Here is a 17,609-nt window from a genome sequence, read left to right on the forward strand (position 1 = left end):
AGCCCCCTGGGTTGAAAGAACCTCTCCACCAATGCATTCTAGTCCCGGCAGGATGTGGGCTCCATCAAGACTGGACATGCCAAAAAGTAAGATCTGCCCGTAAAGAGATTTTTTAAAAAAATTCTAAAAAATTACCAAAAAATTCATAATTTTTATTTATACATACATAGCAATTTTGTATTTATTAATCTCATACATACAAATAAAATCAATCCCATGTGAATAGTAATTATAGATTATTATAAATAAACCCAATCCTAGACATGTATTTATAAAAAAACTCACGCACTATTTAAACATAGAAACACACCCAAAAGCAACTCCAAAATCAACAATTGTATATTTTTTGGGTGTGTTTATAAATGGGTCTTGTGTGTGTGTAATGATGGGTTTTGGGTGTGTTTATAAAGTATTTTGGGTGTTGAGTTTTTTTATAATTTCAACCCCCATTTTTAGTGTTTTAGTGAAACTCCCTAGTAATTACCCTTTGATTTCCATGACAATGAATGGAAAAGCACAAAAGAATTACTAGGCCATGCACTATTAACATAAATAGTAACTGTCCTTGTCTCCTTTTGCCTTTTGCCATGGCGAATGGGTGGAAGTTTCTATTATGCTTGCCCAATAGAAATTCAACAAAAAAGGAGAATTGCTTGGCTGATGTGATTATGTTATCCCGGGTAAGAGCATCAAGTAAAGCATCCCAAACAGGCTTAATGATGACGCGCAACAAAAATATGATAATTACACACCAACTGCTTCTCCCAAATGGCTTCAACAATCTCCTGCAGAGCCAAAGCCATACGCGCCTTCACTTCCCCCACCACAATACGACGTCGTCTGCCCCTGGTGGGAGCATTCTGCGTGCTTAGCTTGGGCATCTCCAACCTCTTTCCTGCTCTTTCCTTCTCCGCGTTCAAAACGGGCTCTGCTCAGTCTCTCGCTCCTCTCTTGAGGTACAACGCCACCAACCTTCTTCACCTTGTTCTTTCTCTGATTTCAAAAGGTTTTTTTTTCTTTCTGTGATTTCATTATTTATTGTTTAATCAGAATTTGTGTTGAATTGTGGGTTTTTAGATCAAAGTTTGGTTGCCAAGCAGCAGCTGTTCACTCTGGGAAAATGGAAGGGAGTAGCACCACTGTACCAAGTATTGTTGTTTATGTGACTGTGCCCAACAAAGAAGCAGGTTGGTGTTTTATGAATACTGGGTTTTCTTTATTTTTCTTTTTGGTTTGTTATCCCTTTGAAAAAGTTATATGATTGATCATTATATGGCACTAACTCTTGAGTAAAAAGGATGGGTATGGTTGAATTGTTGTGCAAAGTTACGAGGACTTGAAAGTAGTATGCATGATAAATTATTCTATGAGCATTCTTTAACAAATAGGTGAGCTAAATGGCAGTTCTAATGATTGGATATTTGCAAATTTGGGGAAAATGGGACAATATCTGCCGCAGGAAGGCACAAACAACTGGAGGCACAAAGTGTCATTCAGTAATGTAGTCCTTCACCAGCTGAGAACTTTATACATCCCATTTCAAGTCATCCTGCTAGCTTTGCGTTGTACGAATTTAGGCCAGCAAAGTTAAACATGGACATTTGTACAAGCAACAAGCACTTAGAGTTGTGGAATGTTCTTGTGTTTGAACTTTGTTTTTCCAGAGAGGGTTCTGTAATTAGATTTATGAAGAAAGTATTCTATTTTCGTTTTCATATCTTGTGATATATTTAGTTGAGACTCCAATAATAAACAATACATATGGGCCTACAATAGCCTATGTTTGAACTGTACTCAATCAATATTACGAGTTGCACTGTTTGCTCATAACTTCTAAACTGCATAACTACTGAGCTTTTTTTTTACCATTTGGGAAACTGAAGTTGAAACCGCTTTATTTATTATTTATGACATACTATCTTTGTGCAGGAAAGAAGTTAGCTGAAAGCTTGGTCAGAGAAAAACTTGCAGCATGTGTTAACCTAGTACCAGGTACGCGCTTCATCTTAATCCTTTCATTATGCTTGTATATTGCGTGGGCTGCTAAGTTTACAGTTGCTTGTTCCCATGATATTACTGAACTTTTTTGTTAAATAGCAAAACTCAACCAGAAAGTACTGAACACATTTTCCACAACTTGATATTTTCTTATGTCTGAATAAGTCATAGTTTTCAGGTCACCACCAACCATCTGACTAGGAACTTCCCCGAAGTTTTGGATAATTTTAGATGTCCAGATTTTTGCAGCCTGTCAACAGAACGTTGTTCTTAGTTTTTACTGAAGTGTTGCAATCTAATCTTTCTAGTAGTCATCTAAAACATGGTTGTGGCCTGTAGTTCTTACCGAGATTTGTACCCTATTTTTTACTCTTTTTTTCTAGTGTTCAGCTTGGCATATATTACTGGTAGACCATGGACTATGTACTTCTTCACATAAACTGTATCTACTTTGAACTACTATTTGCTTCTTCTTAAAATAGAAATATATATAATAAGAAAAAGAGTATTTACGTCCTCCCTTCCATTGGTATTGTGCTTTAATCTTCAATTGACAGTTGAACATTTGAATTTTCTTATTAATATTATTGCATACAACTTGCATCAAGCTTGTAGTTTCTTGTCTGATTCATGATAAACTCTGTGAATGCAGGCATTGAGTCCGTCTATTGGTGGAATGGAGAGGTATGGATCACATTCCCCAAGATATCCTGGATTACCACATGATCATAGAGAAGGGTGCATAGAAACCCTTATAACCCTTGCCATTTGGATTATTCACTTGTTATTTTGTTGCATTGACATTTGTATATTTTCACAATTCATGAGATATGGAAAATATATTGTATTGATTTCGCTTTTTAATATTGGTTTGATAGGTCCAGACAGATTCCGAGGAACTTCTTATAATCAAGACTAGGCAATCCCTTTTTGAAGCTCTGACAGAGCATGTGAAGGCAAACCATCCATATGAGTAAGCCCAAAGCTTCTCCAGTATAAATTTCTCATAACTGATGTACTTTGCTTTTTGGTGAACTTTGCTGTATCAAACTTAGTTGCAAGCTGAAAATGCCAAATAAATAGAAAATGTGGTGGCCACAGTACTCTACGGAATTAATACACAAGATCATATGCCTAATCCCCTCCGCTAGAACTGTTGCCACAAATTCTACCTGGTAGAATCAGATGTTTATGCATTCCCTGATGGCTGAAAATAGAGCTCCACCTTGACATTAAGTACTCACTTCTTTTTTTTATGTCTCCTCATTGATCAGTGTTCCGGAAGTTATTGCGCTACCTATCAAGGCAGGCAGTCTCCAGTACCTAGAATGGGTCAAAAACAGCACAAGGGACTGACTTAAAGCTTATTATTAGGGTTCAAGTACATAGAACCATTTGACTGGTTCTTGAAGTGGTCAAGCAGATGGTTTATGTGTTTGTCTGTGTGCAAGTCTCTGTGTGTGTATATGCGCATCTCAAATAAAGCGAGCTGCATGCCAGCTTCTTAGTGTTACAGTTGTAATGGGGAATAATCGCCTTTGGGTTTTCTGTTGGTTACTTTCTAAGATAATGTGCGGACTTATTTTAGTAAAAGCATACTAGTTGAATATGCCCCTCTATGGCATTCTGCTTCCTCACAAATTTTTGTCATCTTTCAGAGTGTTTTATTTTAACTATAGGACGGGTATAATACTTATAAAATATGTGGGTGTATTATTCGGCAAATTTCTTACACACATACGATGTACCAAACATACCCATGAGGTGAAAAATTCGGCCGTCATATAAGAATTTGAATTTGTTTATTTAATTTTTGTTATTTGTAAATTTCTTACACGCATACAGCAAATTTCTTAATACGTGAATTTGAAATGGGTATTATGTTTGGAACAAATTACACAGATGGAAATTAGCCGTTAATTCCTCCCATATGATGCATCATGAGAGAGACGCATATGAAACATATAATTTCATTAGAAGTTCAGGAAGCTAATTGAACAATTATTTGAAAGTAAATAAATTTAGATCCGATTGAAAGAAACTGAGCGCATGTTCCAAGTTCGTCCTTGCGTCACTATGAGTTACAAGGTTTGTCACCATAGAGAAAAGCAAAGTGTCCCACAATACAAAGGTTCTAAGTTCGATTCTTCCTTCTCCTCATTGATTAAGAAAAATCTAATTTACAAAGTTTCGATGAATCCCATTAAACAAGTATCAACGAATCCAATGACACTACCATTTTTCTCATTTGCTATCCTCGATTATCTCAAATGCTATGATGCTATAATCCAAATTCAGAATAAAAATAGCTCAAAAGACAGCTGGTTGCTGCTAACACCAGATTCTACCCATTCCAAATCACTTAACAAATCAAGAACAAGTTCAGTTTCAATGTTTCGAACAGCATATATTGCATGACCTAATATACAAATTAACACACTTTCTTTCAATCAGCTTCACACAGGCAAATGACATTCAACGCCCACCTCCTCCAAAGGAAGGATAGGAGGACCCTTCAAGCTTTCAATGCTCTCTATGGTTCATCCAACTGGTCCTGCATAAACCCAACGTAACATATAATTAGGTCTTGATCAATCAGGTTCTGTGTGTGTGTGTGTGTGTGAGAGAGAGAGAGAGAGAGAGAGAGAGAGAGAGAGAGAGAGTTACCGCATCTGAAGTCCAAAGAGTGAGGTTGTCCCTCAAAAGTTGCATGATCAGAGTGCTGTCCTTGTATGATTCTTCTCCCAAAGTGTCTAGCTCAGCAATAGCTTCCTCAAATGCCTAATTATAATACAAGCAACTTAACTTAATAGAATGTAAAATCCAAATGGAATGTTTATAGAAAAAGACCATTTCAAAGTAAGACACATTGAACCACAAGCCTAACATGGCCCCAAAGTGTCAGTCTTTCAAGCTTTAAATGCATGAATGTCAGGAAGCAAGTGATTTCCTTTGGTACTCAATGTGGGGCATGTTTCTCACAGAATATGTTTAATTTCATCATCTACTTAAAGTTGGGACATGTAAGGCAAATCATGAACCACAATTTATATTAATATCCCCTTGAAATTTTAAGCCATCCAAGGATACAATAATTTTGCAATCACATATAAAAAGCTAAAGATCTAGGAATTTCAACAAAATGACTTAAATGGATCATATCCAATAAACAAATTCTGCAAGATTTTAACAAGACAGTGTCAACTTCCAAACTCATGTGGAGAGAGGTATTGCTAATAAACAATTGTACCCCCAATAATTCATATCACTACTGGTACAGCAGGGATGAAAAAAATAATTTACAAATAGAATACGATCTTGTTTCGTTTCCGTATATATCTTTTTTCATATTATATTTATGCATATAATATAATTGCAAATTATTAACACAGTCCACCGCCAAACAGATGTGCAAATAGGTATTCAAAATAAATACATACCAATAATTCATGTAACTTCTAGTGCAGCAGACATGCAAGCAACAAAGTCAAAGAGCAATAATTATCACCGCAATATTCATGGGTGACTTTTGTAAAAACCAAAAAATCAAAACCTATTAAAGTCCCATCCCTACAAAGTCATATGTAAAACATCCCAAATTCAGTTATTATCATGACTTATTGTGACTTGATGCCTAAAAATACACCATACAGAAACCAATTATGACAAATTAAACTTGACCCCATTCACACAGCTAAGCGGATGATTCAAATAAATAGATAAATTGACCTTATATAGAACACTTGAGCAGTGACACAAAACAATATACAAAATTCACTACATCAACTTACCTAATACCTCACATGAGTAATCAAAATTTCAGTGATTCAAAGAGAGGACAAGAAACAATAGAAGGAAAGAAAGAAAACCAATAACTGGAAAATCGTATTAGATTCTAACAAGATGGGATATCGAAAGATACCTGTTTGGCCATGCTGCAAGCTTTATCAGACTGATTGAGAATCTCATAGTAGAACACTGAGAAATTCAGTGCTAGACCCAATCTTATCGGATGCGTTGGTGCAAGATCCGCAAGCGCTACGTCCTTCACAACGAAAATTCAAGCCTCAAAATTTCAGCTTTCAAATTCTAATCAATACCAAATACCAATTACCAATCTTTTTAAAAGATTGAAATTGACAAAATTCTACATTAGTGTTTTTACTCGCAAAATGAAAAAGACAAATAAATAAGTGATTAAAATGTCAACGCTGACTGAATGATTGCCTCAAAGCTCTAAAACTGTAAAACCCCCAAAAAATAAAGGTGAAAAACCCAGAAATGTTTAAAAGGTCAACACTTTAGAGTATATGAAACGACGTCATCACCTGGGCAGCCTTGTAAGCGAGCATGGTGTCTTCTGCAGCAGCCTTTCTCTCATCAGCAGCCTTGAACTCAGCCATGTAGCGGTGGTAGTCGCCCTTCATCTTCAGGTAGAAGACCTTGGACTCGCTGGACGTGGCAGAGGGCACGAGATTGGAGTCCAAGATCTTCAAGATGCTGGCGCAGACATCAGAGAGCTCGGCCTCGACCTTGGATCTATATTCCTTCACCAGAGCCACGTGCTCCTCGTTCTTGCGACCCTCCTCCTTCTGCTCGATCGACGACACGATGCGCCACGCGGCTCGGAGCGAGCCGATCACGTTCTTGTAAGCCACGGAGAGCAGGTTGCGCTCCTCCACGGTCAGCTCGCCGGCGGGGGTCGCGCCGACGACTAGCTTCTCCATGAACTGGACCATCTCTTCATAGCGCTCGGCTTGCTCAGCTAGCTTCGCGAGGTATACGTATTGCTCCCTGGTTAGGTTGTCGGGGACCACGGACGCCATTGGAGTGTTTGAGAGAGAGCTCTGCGTGTGATGTGTTTGTGGAAATGACCAAGAGAGAAAGGAAGGGGAGGGAGGGGATTATAAGAGAGGGGAAGTGGGGCCCAAGGGACGGGGGTTTAATGGGGGCCGTCGAATTTTGAGAGTTGGTGGTGACAGATATGGCTTGAAGATGGTGGTTTATTGCTACATGCCAGTCAGCAGCATTGTCATTGGTTCACTTTACTTTCCTAAAATTAACTTTTATTATTTTTATTTTATTTTGTAAGTTTGTTTAGGGTTTTCGTTGGGAACAATGTCCTTAGCCGTTTCCTAATGCCGTCAATGCCTGCCTTTAAATTTGCCTTGTAAGAGCATCTCCAACCGATATGTCAAAAGTGCCACATAGACATTTAACAGCTAGAAATAACATCTCACACATTCCAACCGATGTGTCAAAGCTGATGTATAATGAAGGCTGAAGATTGAGATGTTATTTTTGACATCCCAAAAGCAAGATGTCAAATGAATATTTTATTATTTTTTCTTTTCTATTCTTTTTAATTAAAAATAAATCAACACTAAAATGTAATAAAATAATAATTTAATTTGACATATCGGGTGGAGAGTAAAGCTGTGTAAGATGTCAAATTGCCACATCAGCCATCAAATTTAAATTTGATGTTTGGTATTTGACATCTCCCTTGGAGATGCTCTAAGAGCATTTCCAGCAGGGAGGGCAAGGGGAGGGCTGGGGGGGAAGCCCAAAAACCTGTTTCCAGCAACAAAACCCAGCCTGGGCAAGCAGTGGGACCCAGCGAACTGGGCTGGCCCGAGGGCAAGTCTAGCCCCAGGTCCAAAACTCGGGCAAGCTGACGTAATTAATGACGTCAGCGCTACAGTGCCGCTACAGTGCCGCGCACAGTACTCTCTGCCACGTGGCTGCTGCTGGGCTCTCCGATTCGATTTTTTCCAGCAATCCAACGGCGACGATTTTTTGTGCAATAAAAAATTGAAAATCGAAAAAATGTTTTAAAAATTCCAAAAAAATACTGAATTTATTTTCTATAAATACCAACAAATACTCTTCACTTTTAAAAAAATACCGAAAATCTTATCTGATATGAATAGTATTGACACGTAGGAACCCAAAAATCTTACCCGAAAATATTATCCAAAATAATTGTTTAAGTAAAAAAAGTTGTGAAAAAAACAAAAAAATGAATAGTAGTTGCCATGGCAAGGGTTTGACTGCTGGAAACACACATAGCTAAAAAAGGCAAGGGCAGCCACTATTCACATAAATAGTGTCAGCCCTAGCCCCCCCTTGCCATGGCAAGGGTTTGACTGCTGGAAATGCTCTAACCCCTTTGGAATTTTATTGGAAATGTTTTGGACCCAAGTGGGCTCAGTCTTGGGGGTGAGTTTGCATAAATATAAATATATAATAATAATGGTTAAATTTGGTTTGGATTGGGTCGGTTCGATTTTGAGTGAGGAGACAAAAAGAAATGGAGCATTTAAAAAGAAACGCTAAATTAAAAGTGAATACAGAGATCAAGTGTGTAGTTAGAATTTTGAATATAGAAATGATAAAAAATGATAGATGTAGTTTATGGTTAGAGAGATCAAATGAGTTTAGATCCTACCCAAAATTATAAGCCAATAAAAACACACCACTTGAAAGTACATGTAATATTTAATTAAATATTAAGTCATTGGGATTAGCTCAAGTGTTGGGTTAGAATTATATTATCCTCGAAGTTGAATAAATGATTAATTTTTTATTTTAGAATCTTTTTTATTGGGAGAGACGGACACACTACACAGATGTTATGACTCGAACTCATAACCTCTCATGGAGGAGCAATTGCTCTAAACCACTACACGTGGGTGCTTTGCATAAACAACATTTTTAACCGAATAAGATAGAGATGAAAATGAGCATAGATCTTTTCGATTTGTGAATCTTTAAACTTTGATTTTAAAGATATAGATATAAAATTCCTCAAAAAAGAAAAGAAAAATATATTAATATAAAATTGGACCAACCAAGTCTGTCAATTGGTTTTCTCAATTTTATGGTCATTTTTTGCACCCCTAAATTCAATGCATACCCAAGCAAAGCATATCTTCAATCAATGCATCAATGCACTAATTAAAATAAAAAGTGATGACTTGTCAAATTGGGAGCATCTAGCCCCCCATCTCATATGGGCAAACTACTTTACGTGGAGTCTGCATCTATTATCTCTATCTAAACATGGAGGAAAGCAAAACAACTGGTTTTACATAGGGATGCCGCTGTCAATAACCAATCATGGCTATTTTTCGAAGATAATTATAACTTATTTAATACTTTAATCAGTGCATTCAATCCTAAAAATGGTCAATTTAGGACATGTTTCTTTGTCATGTTAGGCTGCTGATCAATTATCAAACGCTTGTGTAAGAAAAAAACAAACAAAGATTTCCCAAAAAAAAAAATCAAGAAAGAAACTGGCCATATGCAGCTTGGGCTTTTTCCCTGGGCCTCAAAAACCACAATGCTCATGACCAAAAACAAACCCCACAACGCTGCGTTTTGATTTGGTGCGCCTTCCTCACTCAGAACGGAAGCAAGCAGCACTCTTTCGTCTTCTCGCCCTGCTGGGACCTGTGGCGTATCTAGGAATTTTTCAAGGAAGGGGCGGTATTTAAAAAGCTAAAAGCTCAAAAAGTGAAACTAGGCTGGTAAGTGGTAGGTTTAAAGTCACTCACGTGTAGGTAATAACTTACATCTAAACGTTTTATTGCCCAAAAAAAAAAAACAAAAGAACTTGTTACAACTTACAAGCAAGCATGGTTTATTTCAGAAGAGGTGTGCTGTCTTATTTTAAAATAAAAAGGTGGTTATTCCTCTTTAAACACATCCACACCGTTTCATTAAAAAACAATTGAAAATGCACTGTTTGATTATACAACACAAAGCCAAAACAGGTTGTTTTATTAATGAAAAAGAATCACAACAATAATGCAAACGACACCGCTTGTGTCAAATTATTTGAAAAAAGAAGGTCGTCTTCTTCGCCTCGCACACCGCTTCTGTTAGACACTTCCTCAATACCTGAAATTTGCAAAACAATGATAGGCTCAGGCAAAACACCTCCGCCTCTCCCCAAAGTGAGCCTGCACGCGAGCTAACAAGCAGAAACAAAACAGAAGACAATTCTCTCGAGCAAAACAAGAACGTCTTTCGGGCATTTGCTCGAGCAGTTGGTGGGCACCAGAGCAGAGGGGCAAATCTGGTACCTCCAAGGCTTTTCTGGGCGAAGGGAGGTGCTGCACCTCCTTGCGCCTCTGTGGGTCCGCCACTGGCTGGGACGATCCAGTCCAACTTTACTAGGTTGAAAGTGGTATTAGCTTTAGCTCAAGTTAACAGCTAGATTTTGGTCATAAAGTGATTTTTTTTCTGCTACAAGGCAAAGGTTGCTGCTGCAGAGGTCAGTTTTCCAGGCATTGCAATGTGTTTTTTCATCCAAAATTTATGTATTTGTTTGCCTCTTCTCATACATATGAGTTTCCATGAATATTAAGGCATTTGGGTTTTCTTTGTTCTTTCTTTAACTTCATTTTGTGTTGACCTTCGGCTTGATTTCAAGGAACTTTGATCGAAATAAAAAGAAACCCAGTATAGGAATTGAGTTTAGAAACTTTCTTTGCCCACGAAGCATTTCATTTCATTTATCTTTTAAACATTTATGGGGCATGTGGTGGGTTGGATTTTCAGAGAGCAGGTTTAGAGGATTAGTATTAGGATGTGAGAATTAATTTTACTAATTGAGGATGGAGAACCCATATCATGCAATTGTGATGCCCCTATGTTCATGAATTTTTTGTTGCTTTTGTTATATGGCATTCAACTTTTACAGCAATGGTGTATAGTGAACTGTTTTGTGGATTTGATGGATGGTTCAAATGAAACAATTAGTATCTAGGGACCTAGGGTGTTATATGAATAAGACTAAGTTCATTCAAATTGGCGGTCAGGGCAGAAATATATTAGATATCTGAATCCGTTTGCTTTGTGTTCTCTTTTGGTTGATGACTTTTGTGTGTGTAGCCAAGATAATTCCAAGGGTTTCCTCATTAACTCATTTTATGCGTCTTGTGTCTGTTTATCATATTGTTTGAGTCCTACTCAATCTTTTAATTAGAATGTATTTTTCATCCAGGTTAATGACAATTACTCAATTTGCAATCGTTTGGATGAATCCATGTTTATACAGCTGCTGTCTATGGCTATTATCTTATGTGGTTGTTGTTGTCATCGCCATTATTCTTAACTGTGCCATGGACTGATTTTACACTATTTCTTTAAAACAGCTCACAGACGTAGGTATTTAAGATCCTCATCTTCTTCAGATGGGAGGGCCTTAGCAAGACAGCAACAGTTTTCATGAATATTAAGAGAGTTAACTTTAGTCAGTGCCGTTGGTTCTCATCCTCTCCTTCAACACTCTCAGCATCACTTCCATGGATCTCTCCTCTTCAGTTTACAAAAGTCAACATTCACAAACCAGACCCCCCACCCGAAACCACTACCACCCAGACAGAAACCAGGAGGAAAACCAAGTATATTTCTCACGAATCTACCATCAACCTAATCAAACGTGAGAGAGATCCACAACATGCCTTGGAAATATTTAACATGGTATCGGAACAAAAGGGTTTTAACCACAATAATGCCACTTATGCAACTATCCTCCAGAAGCTTGCTCAGTCCAAGAAGTTCAAGGCTATCGACGCAATTCTTCATCAAATGACCTATGAGACCTGCAAATTCCATGAGGGTATATTCCTTAACCTCATGAAGCATTTTTCAAAATCCTCTATGCATGAAAGAGTGCTTGAAATGTTCTATGCTATCCAGCCAATAGTTCGTGAAAAGCCCTCTCTCAAATGCATCAGTACTTGTCTCAACTTACTGATTGAATCAAATCAGGTTGATTTGGCCCAACAATTTCTCATGCATCTGAAAAAGAATCTTAACTTCAAGCCAAATACTTGCATTGTCAACATCTTGGTTAAGCACCATTGCAAGAATGGGGACCTTGAATCTGCCTTTGAGGTGGTGAAGGAAATGAAAAAGTCTAAAATTTCTTACCCTAATTTGGTTACGTACTCAACTCTGTTGGGTGGTCTCTGTGAAAGTGACAGACTCACAGAAGCAATGGAGCTCTTTGAAGAAATGATTTCAAAGGATCAAATATTGCCTGATGCCCTAACTTACAACGTTTTGATTAATGGGTTTTGCCGTGGTGGGAAAGTTGATAGGGCTAGAAAGATATTGGAGTTTATGAAGAGCAATGGATGTCAGCCAAATGTATTCAATTACACGGCTCTGATGAATGGTTTCTGTAAGGAGAAAAGATTGCAGGAGGCCAAGGAGATTTTTCATGAAATGATGAGCTTTGGTATAAAGCCTGATACAGTTGGCTACACTACTTTAATCAATTGCTGCTGTAGGACAGGAAAAATGAATGAAGCTATAGAGTTGCTCAAAGAGATGAAAGAAAGAGAATGCAAAGCTGATACTGTGACTTTCAATGTGATACTTGGAGGGTTGTGTAGAGAAGGTAGAATTGAGGATGCTCTTGAGATGCTGGAGAAACTTCCTTACGAGGGTGTCTATCTGAACAAGGCAAGCTACAGAATTGTGTTGAATTTCTTGTGTCAAAAAGGTGAATTGAACAAAGCGACACAGTTGTTGGGGTTGATGATGGGTAGGGGGTTTGTACCGCATTATGCAACTTCAAATGACTTGCTGGTTCGACTTTCTGAGGCTGGAATGGCAGAAAACGCTGTTATGGCTTTGTCTAGATTAGTGGAGATGGGGTTCAAACCACAGCCTGATTCATGGGCTCTTTTGGTAGAATCAATCTGCAGAGAAAGAAAGCTGCTGTCTGCATTTGAACTGCTAGATGAGTTAGTTGTTATAGAGCAGGATTAAGCCCATAGATGGATTTCAGATGCAACAGAAACTTTAGATCCTGGCTTGAAAACCCAACGGATGAAGATGCTCATAATAGAAAACAGTTATGGAATTCTGACCTATTTTGTAACTGTGATCTACATCTTCTATTTGGTAAGACGAAATGGATGATATTTTTTGATATTATTCAAGAGACACGGAAGCTTTAAATCCTTCACATGAAAATGGAATTTGAAAGATAGCATTATGCTATAGAATGAAAGAAAATAAATTTTCATTTGAGAAACCCCTTGGATCTTTGTTCAAGCCAGTATTGGAAGGTCAAAGGGAAGCTGTTGAACAAAGAAAGAAGAGAAGAAGGAGGTCTATAAATTGTGCTAGGGCACCTCTATTTGCAAGGGAGCATCAGTAATTAACCATGTTGCTATAAAATTGTATCATTAACCAGTTACATTGTAGTATTCTTTGACATACGTAATGTAAAATCTTTTGGCTGATTATATAAGAGATAAAATTTGAAACCCAAAAGCATGCTACGGGTAGAGAAATCCCCATCATTTTTCTGTTTTAAACACTACTTGAACACCTGCGTCCTAATAGAAAGAGGTCTAAGCCGCTAGGCAAAATAACCAGGGACATTCTCTGTAGTTGTTGGGCCATGCCTTCAAGGCTTCAAAAACTCGTATGTTGGTTGGGTCAGGTGCAAATCTGACTGTTGATATGTTTTGAACCTCACACGCATCAACAAACAGGAATCACTCACGATACATCAACGAACAGGAACAGGAATCACTCACGATACATCAACGAACAGGAACAGGAATCACTCACGATTCAGGATTGACTGTTGATACAGTTTGAGCCTCACACGTATCAACAAACAGGAATCGTCCATGATTAACCATGACTGACCGTAGTATTTTTCTTTAATATTATTCAGGGATTGTATTTCCATGTTTTGATTGCAATAAATCCACCTGGACTAAAATCCACAGATTACCAGTAGCATAAGAATTCAACAGAAGAGATCAAAAGGCAAAACCTGAAGAGCCATTAAAAAAACATCAACAATCTACCATGTGCGCTCACATGCCACCCACAACCAATTTTAGTACCCAAAAAGAGAAAAAGGATTGTGTTATGTTTGACCATTGAACAATTCATAGTTATTAGTTAATGGATAAGCATAGGGGCAAGAAGATTATACAAATAGAACTCTACAAGAAGAGTAACGTGGGCAGGCATGAGACATCACAACAAAACGATAGTGATGTCCCCATTTTCCATTTTATACATGAGCACATGATAATAGTAACCCCAGAATACAACCAAACCAACTCATCAATCCTTGTCCCCAACTATGCCAGTGTCACCAATAATGTGCGTTGCATGCCGTAAGGTTTTTCCGTCCACGCCAAAAAGGATATCTATGCATGTGTTGTCTCACCAAATTGAATGCCTTATCCCAAGGCCATTGCATGTCAATATAAGACCTTTGTAGCGATTAAGATACTCCTGCAGACAAAGAAGAAAAAGTTGCAAGGCAAGCAAGCCACAAAAGGGAAATGTAGAAGCAGAAAAAGAAACATATCTGATACCAAAGAAAGAGGAGGATACTTACAGTTACATTGTAATCATAGACATAAAGCATCCCTTGCTTGTCATATTCTCTTCTCTTCACTGGATCACTCAAAACTGTTTAAGAAAATCAAAACAACTTGGTTAGATTCAAATCATTTGCTACACATTTCATTACAGTTATATTATAAAGGAGAAACAAATATATACATATACATGGAAAATTATGAAGGATGAAGGCCACACTGGCTCAAATAAGTTTAATCTCAATTGGTTTAGTTACAATAGTCTTCTTCTGCCATTACATATTCTCTCATATATCCAGTACTTAACTCCATATGATTTTTTAAGGGGGGAAAAAACCATACGATTTTAGACCTATCATTATGAGGATACAGTTTTCAATTCCCACTATTTAGCTCCTAATATAATTATTAGTCGTAAGTGGCAATTAGTCAGGTGGCTCAAATGGCCACTAGTACTCAAATCTCACAGTGCTTTTATATATTAATCAATGTTATGTCAAGATAAATGAGTTAATGAGTTACACATCTAAAATCACATTTCACACAATTATAGTAGAGACTGGATAACATAATTACCCAACACAGTTGATATTCCAGGGTTACTATCACACAACTAGTCTATCAAAATGGAGAATGATATAACTTTTAAAGTTTTCTAAAGCCATTAAAATACGTGAGACATGCATCTATTGAGTATTTGGCATTGTCCATATAATACTCCAAGACTGCATTTGTGTATGAGGTATATATCTAGTGAACTAATCGAAGTGATTATTGCCTCAATCATGCTTGTTTTGCAAATCCAGCTTATCTTAGGTGTGATAGGCACAAATTAGGGGTGCAGAAAGCCAAACTATATGCTTCAAGTCCTATCTGATCTAATATTTTGGGGAGCCAATAAAGATCTAAATAAGCAGCTAAAAACCAAAGATATCAATACAAAAGAAAGGCCATTCGGAAACAGATAAAGCCCAAAATCAAGTAGTTTCATCTAGATGTTACCTTTGTGAAGCATGCCTTCCGAAGGTTAACAAACACATAGTCAACAGGAAACACATATCTAAGATAATAATTCTAGATAGCTCTTCATCAAGTTGGGAAACTTAAATGGATGAAACATATTGACCATGAGAGATGACGCCCACATTACTTATAAGGATTCACAAGAACAAAAATGAACAAGCTGGAAAAATCAATTCTGCAAATATTTACTTTCCCCACTATATTCTTTTGCAAGCCTGTCTAACTATTCCCTCACATTGTGCATGATACATTTGGTAATAAAGCAATCATGCATCAAGTCATTGTTTGCCCATAGATGTTCTCCTTGAAGCAACTCTTGAATTATTATCACCATAGGGTTCAAAATCTACTTCAATATTGCCTTAGTCATAACAGGTTGGTGAGCCATTAACAATTGCTGACATGCCAATTTCTTTAATGAAATTGGGTTTGAATCAGCTACAGCATGAACTAGACGAGCCACAAAATGTACAACTCTAAAATGAGATTCTCATCATTAGAACCATAAAAGGTGCCAAAAATTTGACCTTGAAGTGCTTGTTGTAAGTGTACCAAATTCAGACACACATTCTATACCAACTTCGAGCCACCTTCCTCACACTCTTATCTGGCAAAGAGGGGAACATAATGTTCCCAAATACTACAGCTGGTTCATTAAACCCTATCTGACAAGTTGACAGTCAAACTGCAAAGCACTAAAGACGTACAAGAATAATGAACAAAGGATTGAAACACGCTAAATGGGTAGGATGATTCAATGGTGATGACACCTAAATGTTGCACTAGAGTCCACTAACAATACACCAGCAACAGCTACCTAACAAGCAACAGCTACCTAAGTGGTCGATTGTTAGGTAGCTGCAGCAAACCACCAAACGAGATTTTTAAATCCCACAAACGTCTTCACCAACATATACTCTTGTAAATTTTTTTAACCATGAACACCACCACTTCCTAGCCCGAAAATTATTAAACCCCACAAAGCCATATCTAATAACACAGTCTCTGATTACTACCCAAATCAAGACATATGCTCCCCAATTAGCACACAAATAACTCATGTCAAATAGGATGTTCTAAGCTCAAATTTTTGCACCAAACACAGGCTTCTTCTTCTGACAACCTAAAAATTCTAACCAACCAAGCAAAGCTCAAAAGTATAAGCAAAATGAAAACGGGTAAGAAAGTGAGTCAGTTACCTTGATATGCCTCGTTTATCTCTTGAAACCTGGTGGTGGCACTGTCCTCGTCTTTTTGCTTATCCGGATGCCATTTCTGCAGACAGAGCAAAAAGAAGCAAACTTTAAAGCACTGCAAAGTAGTAACAAACAAAAATAAATAAAAACAAAAAAATTGTATGAAAGAGAAAAACCACAAACCAAGGCGAGGCGGATGTAGTTGGAGCGAATGGCGTCGTCGTTGGCATCATAATCCACTTCCAATATCTTATAGTAATCCTAAATATCCATGTAAAATAGAAAATTAAAAGCTGCCCAATTGAAAATTAAAAATGACAAAAAAGACAAAAACAAAAAATAAGAACCCTAATTTTGCGGTAAATAAAATAATTAAAAAGAAAGAGGAGAAACCTTGGGCTTGGAAAGGTCGGAGAAGAAATCGAAATTCAAGTGGGAATCCGGGTCGGGTTGCTGCTGTTGTTCGGTGTGGGAGAAATTGGCGTCGTCCCACTCGTCCCACATCATGCTGGTTGTTTGGTGGCGGTGGGTTTGGGAGATGCGCAAATGGGAATTTTGGAAGATGTGGTGTTGGGGGATATGATATGCTGAGCCTCAGGTGGTCTTGCTGTCTTTTCTCTCTCTGTTTATCGCGAGAGCCGATGCGTCTCTGCATAAATTTGTAAAATGTAAGTAAAGTTTTTTTATCTGTTTATTTATGCATAACCTCCTCTTTGCTCCATTTTTTTTTTCCTATCTTTACCAAAACTCAATGTATTGACCCAAAAAATGAGCACAAAAACAGTCAAATTTATCAAATATATCTGGTTTCTAGAAATTTACACAGAGTTCGGTGTTTAGATTATCTAATTAAAAGGTATGTGCGGGTTACGTCAGTTAGTTAAGAGCTCGTTTGGTACGTCAGACTGTACTGACTAATTTCTGTCGGATAGTATTAATCTGTTTCGGAGAGTACGTTGGTGGTGTTCTGGATAACATCATATCATACTATTTTTAAAAAAAAAATCTTTGA

The 17,609-nt window shown here is 37.6% G+C and overlaps 4 protein-coding genes across 4 annotated transcripts; 2 read left to right on the forward strand and 2 right to left on the reverse strand.

The window, feature by feature from the left end:
- The first annotated feature begins 744 nt into the window (after window positions 1–744).
- Window positions 745–3,639, forward strand: CUTA (Nitrogen regulatory PII-like, alpha/beta). The gene is made up of 6 exons (XM_021952581.2): window positions 745–956; window positions 1,078–1,187; window positions 1,930–1,992; window positions 2,651–2,682; window positions 2,877–2,971; window positions 3,273–3,639. Exons 1-6 carry the CDS (start codon window positions 769–771, stop codon window positions 3,352–3,354), a joined length of 570 nt encoding a protein of 189 aa, XP_021808273.1. The 5' UTR covers window positions 745–768; the 3' UTR covers window positions 3,355–3,639.
- Window positions 3,640–4,259: 620 nt separating this feature from the next.
- LOC110752013 (14-3-3-like protein G-BOX factor 14 kappa) lies at window positions 4,260–6,934 on the reverse strand. The gene is made up of 4 exons (XM_021952590.2): window positions 6,327–6,934; window positions 5,921–6,043; window positions 4,666–4,779; window positions 4,260–4,552 (listed from the first exon to the last, which is right to left on the reverse strand). The coding sequence occupies exons 1-4, from the start codon at window positions 6,822–6,824 to the stop codon at window positions 4,532–4,534; spliced, it is 756 nt and encodes a 251-aa protein (XP_021808282.1). The 5' UTR covers window positions 6,825–6,934; the 3' UTR covers window positions 4,260–4,531.
- Window positions 6,935–9,749: 2,815 nt separating this feature from the next.
- On the forward strand, window positions 9,750–13,060 carry LOC110752014 (Pentatricopeptide repeat (PPR) superfamily protein). Its single transcript, XM_021952591.2, has 2 exons — window positions 9,750–10,282; window positions 11,166–13,060. Exon 2 carries the CDS (start codon window positions 11,239–11,241, stop codon window positions 12,790–12,792), a length of 1,554 nt encoding a protein of 517 aa, XP_021808283.1. The 5' UTR covers window positions 9,750–10,282; window positions 11,166–11,238; the 3' UTR covers window positions 12,793–13,060.
- Window positions 13,061–13,896: 836 nt separating this feature from the next.
- LOC110752015 (Chaperone DnaJ-domain superfamily protein) lies at window positions 13,897–17,244 on the reverse strand. The gene is made up of 5 exons (XM_021952592.2): window positions 16,991–17,244; window positions 16,781–16,858; window positions 16,601–16,676; window positions 14,396–14,469; window positions 13,897–14,289 (listed from the first exon to the last, which is right to left on the reverse strand). Exons 1-5 carry the CDS (start codon window positions 17,102–17,104, stop codon window positions 14,218–14,220), a joined length of 414 nt encoding a protein of 137 aa, XP_021808284.1. The 5' UTR covers window positions 17,105–17,244; the 3' UTR covers window positions 13,897–14,217.
- Window positions 17,245–17,609: the final 365 nt, after the last annotated feature.

This window comes from Prunus avium, chromosome 1, assembly GCF_965620075.1.
Source record: "Prunus avium chromosome 1, drPruAviu1.hap1.1, whole genome shotgun sequence".
In the NCBI taxonomy this organism is placed as follows: domain Eukaryota; kingdom Viridiplantae; phylum Streptophyta; class Magnoliopsida; order Rosales; family Rosaceae; genus Prunus; species Prunus avium.

Coding starts and splice junctions, on each gene's coding strand:
- LOC110752015 (XM_021952592.2), bottom strand. CDS start 17,104: ATGATGTGGGACGAGTGGGACGACGCCAATTTCTCCCACACCGAACAA. Junction 16,859..16,990: donor CCGACCTTTCCAAGCCCAAG/GTTTCTCCTCTT, acceptor ATGGATATTTAG/GATTACTATAAGATATTGGA. Junction 16,677..16,780: donor ACTACATCCGCCTCGCCTTG/GTTTGTGGTTTT, acceptor CTCTGTCTGCAG/AAATGGCATCCGGATAAGCA.
- LOC110752014 (XM_021952591.2), top strand. CDS start 11,239: ATGAATATTAAGAGAGTTAACTTTAGTCAGTGCCGTTGGTTCTCATCC.
- LOC110752013 (XM_021952590.2), bottom strand. CDS start 6,824: ATGGCGTCCGTGGTCCCCGACAACCTAACCAGGGAGCAATACGTATAC. Junction 6,044..6,326: donor TCGCTTACAAGGCTGCCCAG/GTGATGACGTCG, acceptor TTCGTTGTGAAG/GACGTAGCGCTTGCGGATCT. Junction 4,553..4,665: donor CTCTTTGGACTTCAGATGCG/GTAACTCTCTCT, acceptor GGGTTTATGCAG/GACCAGTTGGATGAACCATA.
- CUTA (XM_021952581.2), top strand. CDS start 769: ATGGCTTCAACAATCTCCTGCAGAGCCAAAGCCATACGCGCCTTCACT. Junction 2,683..2,876: donor TCTATTGGTGGAATGGAGAG/GTATGGATCACA, acceptor TTGGTTTGATAG/GTCCAGACAGATTCCGAGGA. Junction 2,972..3,272: donor AAGGCAAACCATCCATATGA/GTAAGCCCAAAG, acceptor CTCATTGATCAG/TGTTCCGGAAGTTATTGCGC.